Source organism: Plectropomus leopardus, unplaced genomic scaffold (genome assembly GCF_008729295.1).
Source record: "Plectropomus leopardus isolate mb unplaced genomic scaffold, YSFRI_Pleo_2.0 unplaced_scaffold9143, whole genome shotgun sequence".
Taxonomy (NCBI): Eukaryota; Metazoa; Chordata; class Actinopteri; order Perciformes; family Serranidae; genus Plectropomus; species Plectropomus leopardus.
In genome coordinates this window covers 1-4,873 of record NW_024700817.1, presented here as the reverse complement: position 1 = coordinate 4,873, position 4,873 = coordinate 1, and the positions used below count along the sequence as shown (strand labels likewise).

At 42.7% G+C, this 4,873-nt stretch overlaps 1 protein-coding gene across 1 annotated transcript; it reads right to left on the bottom strand.

Moving 5' to 3' along the window:
* Positions 1-12: 12 nt before the first annotated feature.
* Positions 13-4,865, bottom strand: LOC121940634 (disintegrin and metalloproteinase domain-containing protein 12-like; the record flags this gene model as incomplete). Its single annotated transcript, XM_042483351.1, has 11 exons — positions 13-89; positions 251-359; positions 1,127-1,322; positions 1,474-1,566; positions 1,692-1,869; positions 2,079-2,227; positions 2,924-3,008; positions 3,090-3,259; positions 3,355-3,426; positions 4,529-4,594; positions 4,854-4,865. Coding segments are annotated over 11 exons (1,207 nt in total), but the record flags the coding sequence as incomplete, so codon positions are not given.
* Positions 4,866-4,873: the final 8 nt, after the last annotated feature.

The window sequence follows — 4,873 nt, the reverse complement described above, 5'->3', positions numbered from 1 at the left end:
AGGTTGTGGGACATGTCCATGATGGAGCAGGCTGTGGGACATGTCCACGCTGAAGTGGGCTGACGGACATTTGCAGCCCAAAAACACGTCTGTAAATCAGTAGATACTTTTTTCACAGCCCCCCTGAAATGAGTCTCACTATGGAGACTTGATACATGTACTCAGAGGACATTTCTAAAGTCTAGAATGAATGAGTCCACTTTAACTGTCTGTGTAGTATTTGTACTTGGTGTACTGTCTGTGTACTCACGCGTTTCCACAGGGGATGTAGGAGCCGTTGGTCAGCTGACCACAGTTTCCATATTTGTTTCCCTGTTTGTTGACTGATGAGAAACAAACAGGTGGAGCGCTGGTGGCATCTGAGGACAGCCGGAGACAGAAATCAGCCCGGTAACTGGTTTCAGACCAGAACTGGCTCTGAGTCAGTGTGAACTGATTAATCAGAGCTGTTTAACGAATGTCATAAATGATCTGGACCAGCAGAAATTAGCATAAACTGTCTTATACTCAGTTTAAGATTAGTTATATTCAAGTTAAACAGGTTCGGCTCAGTATAAGGATATTTGTCCTTAACCCTTTAAACCTGAACAAATAGGCTTGATTTCTTTCCGAAACATGGGAAGAAGGCAATGACAGGAGAAATGACCCAAAAAGAAATTACGAAAAAATGACCTGAAAATTAGTAAAGCCAGAACAAAAAATCAAAACAAAACCAAAAAAGATAAACAAAGTAAAAAACAAACAAACCTGTAAAAGTGCTTAAAAATAACTTTAAAAAAATGTGATAAACGTGATAACTTCTTAAAATCTAGATATCTAGATCTAGAAAAATCTCACTCTAAATCTACATATTTCTTGACTTTGTTGCTCGTTGCATTTTTCCCCATGTTTTTGAAGAAATTTGCTCGTTCGTGTTCAAAGGTTTAAATATTTGTGAAAGGCCTCTGAAAGCAACACGAGAAAAGTGATGTTGCTCCTGGTTTGAAAGGGTTAATGTAAACTGGTTTAAGCCCAGCATAAACTTGTCTTGGCTCAGTTAGATGAGATTTTTTCAGACGTAAACTGGTTTTAGTTGAGTATAAAGTGGTTTTAGCTGTTGCGAGCTCAGTATAAACTGGTGTCTTACTGGGTCCCCACAGCATCTGGCACTGGGTGTGCATGCTGGCGCAGACTCCTTCGTAGCAGTAGGAGGCGTCGTCCTCACATGGCTCCCCGTTCTGCAGGAAGACGTTGGGGGGGCAGTAAGGGGAGGAGCCTGTGCAGAACTCGGGAAGGTCGCACTCTCCGAGCGGCTCGCGACACACCGAACCCGCCGTCCGCAGCTACAGAGAAGGAGGGGTTAAACTTTAATACGGTTTGAGAGAAACATTAATTTTGTGTGTGTGTGTGTGCGCGCGTGTGTGTGTGTGTGTGTGTGTGTGTGTGTGTGTGTGTGTGTGCGTGCGTGCGTGCGTGCGTGTGTGTGTGTGTGACCTTGCAGTCTTGGCAGCAGATGCCGTCAGACGAACACTGAGCTCCAGGAACCAGACGACAGGTGGAGGCGTTGCAGCAGGGGTCCTCACACTCCTGACCAATCAGAGCACAGCGACACATCAACAGGGGGAACATGATAACGTGATTTCACCTCAGACGCATAAAACCTGCATCCTGATTGGACCGTTCGGTTTTACATCGTCACTCCAGGTGAGTACCTCCAGCAGGCCGCAGTCACACTCCTCTCCTTTCTCCACGTACAGGTTTCCACAGCGAGGTCCTCCCAGCAGGCGCTCCGGCTGCGGGATATTGAACAGACACATGCCGCCGCCATGCAGCAGGCTGACGGACAGATCCGCAGCGCTGCAGCTGCTGAACTGCTGACCCGGCATGAATCTGGAGGTCAGAGGTCACAGAAAGGAGGCAGTGAGAGAGCCGCACTTTCTCCACAGACCTCCACCGTAAAAGAGACGGTGTTGACTTATTGACCTGATCGGTAAACGAAGCTGATCGATCAGAACTGAGGATAAGATCATGAGGAGAAACGTCCCAGAAGAAGAGAGTGTAAGTGTTTTTAGAAGTCGGTTAAATGTTCCGGTACTGACCCAGTCGAGGGCTCCATGATGCATCCTCCGAGCCGCCGCTCGTTCTGACAGGCGCAGTGACGCTCGGCGGTGTCGTGACTCATCCCGAGGTTGTGACCGAGCTCATGAGCAACAGTAGAGGCCACGCCCAGCACACTGACCAGGTGATCCTGAGAGAGAGCGGGAGACAGACAGGTGTTCAGACCACTGACTGTGTATATATACTGCATACAGTCTGCATATAGACTGTGTATATATACTGCATACAGACTGCATATAGACTGTGTATATATACTGCATACAGACTGCATATAGACTGTATGTAGACTGTGTATATATACTGTGTATAGACTGTATATGAGCGTGTATATATACTGTAAATAGATTGTGTATATACGTATACTGTGTATAGACTGTGTATACTGTAAATAGACTGTGTGTAGTCTGTGTATATATACTGTAAATAGACTGTGTATAGACTGTGTATATATACTGCATATAGACTGTCAATAGACTGTGTATATATATTGTATATAGACTGTGTATAGACTGTGTATATACCATATATGGACTGTATATAGATTGTATATATACACTGTATATAGACTGTGTATATAGACTGTATATATACTGTATATTTGGTGTTAGTTTGTTCGTATTAAAAGTGCTTTACAAATAAACACATCTTGATTAAATCAAACAAAATTAAACATTTATGAATAAAGGTGATGGACTGAAGAAACTTGTTTTAGTTCTTCTGCTTAATGACAATAACTTTGACCTGATTAAACCCAGAACATCACACATACACAGTCTCTGCTGTGTCTCCTGGTTGTGATTTTCAAAATAAAGGCGTGTCCACTCACCACGTTGACTCCACCCGACCGGTCTCTGGAACACATGGACGACTGAGACGCCATCCCCACCGTGGTGCCGTCAAAAGAGCCGCCCCTGTCAAATAAAAGTCAACCCGTGATAATCGTGATGGATCAGAATCTGGGGCTTTTATTTTGTTAAATGTCCTCCTCCTACATGACGAGCTGGGCATTGTCATGGCGAAGGCGCGGCAGCAGCTCTCTGGTCCTCCACTCCAGGAAGTTGTTGAGGGTGTCGGTGGGACTCTTCTCCACGCGGATCTTGTCGCGGTCGCTCCAGATCTCCAGACCGGTCAGAGCGACCCGGACGTTCAGAGGACGGTAGAACTGAGACGGACAGAAGAGACACGGCTCAGTTCTTCTTCTACTGCACATTTAAACTGCTTTACAGAGACGCAGAGGTCAAAGGTCACGGCTCTCACCCAGTCCACCTGGTTGGCCACGTCCAGCATGCGGTAGATGATGGTCTTGTTGTTCTTCTGGTAGTTTAGAAACTGTGAGGAGCAGATGTGACAGAGAGAGATGATGTAATTATGTAATTATAGATTTAAACACAGTAACTCATTAAAAGGTGATTCTGCTGAAAGCTCTGCAGGTTTTGTCTTTTTGAATTAAATAAAACGCTGCCTCTGCTGCCTCTGCCAGACAGATTATATTATTATCATTTTTTATAACACAAGTTTTTTTTATTTTGAGAAAAAAACTAAATGTAGCTCTTGTTGAGAGGCTCATAATCAACCACAGCAGATTACAACCCTCCTCAGCATAAAACTGAACATTTAACTTATTATTTTTGGGTAATGTAAATGAAAACACAAACTGTGTTTTTTCCCTTAAATTTAACTTATCAAAACTATATCCCTTCTCCCTGGCATTATTATATTTATTTTATATTATGATCCTGAAGGTAAATTATGATGTTTCTACTTTGTTCTACTGAGTCTGAACATGAGTGTGTTATAAACACGATTACATGAGGATTACATCATCTATATTGAGTTTGTCTTTGGGATCGTGATCATTGATCTGAGCTCAGTAATATATAATTTGAGTGACAAATAAATGATCTACAGCTGATTTGATAACAAATAATTGATAAATCTGTTTTAAAAGCAAAAATAACATTCCCTACTTTCTCGACGCAAACTAAATAAAAAGTGACCTTTGAAAACAAAATGTATTAAATTGTTTGTCAAAGAATAAATACACAGATAACTGTACACGACAGAGACATCTGCAGGACAAAAAAACAAAAATGCACAACAAAAATGAGGCTGAAACATCACTGAGGAAAACTGACCGTCTTTAGTTTTTGTTGATTAAACCTAAATAAAAATCAACACTGACCCCAACCTCCCAAACCACAGTCAAGGTGCATTGTGGGGAATGTAGTCTCTAACTAAGAAGAACAAAAAACGAGGATTTCTCTGATTATGCTGCATCGACTTTATACTTTTCATCGTGAATGTGACAGTCTCACAGTGATGATAAATCTGTGCAGGACTCTAGATCAATCAATTTAAAAAATAATGAATATATTAATCAATAATTTTTATTATTAATCGCAGCAGACCTCTACTGTAAACACACACTCACCTCCTGGTGGTCGGCCACCAGCACCAGCTCGATGTATTTGGTCTCAGACAGGATGTCTCTCTTCCCCTAAAGACACAACAAAGAGAGGACACACAGGTCAAAAACTACAGCTGTTCCAGCTGTTACCTCATACTTCTACTACTGCCGATACTACTTAATACTACTTAGAGATGTGTGAGTGAGGGAGAGTCCTCACAGAGATATAAGAACAAGGGCGTGTGTTTGTGTGTGTGTATGTGAGATTGTGTGTGTGAGTGTGTGTTGCTGTCTCACCCTGTGTGTGTGTGTGTGTGTGTGTGTGTGTGTGAGTGTGTTGCTGTCTCACCCTGTGTGTGTGTGTGTGTG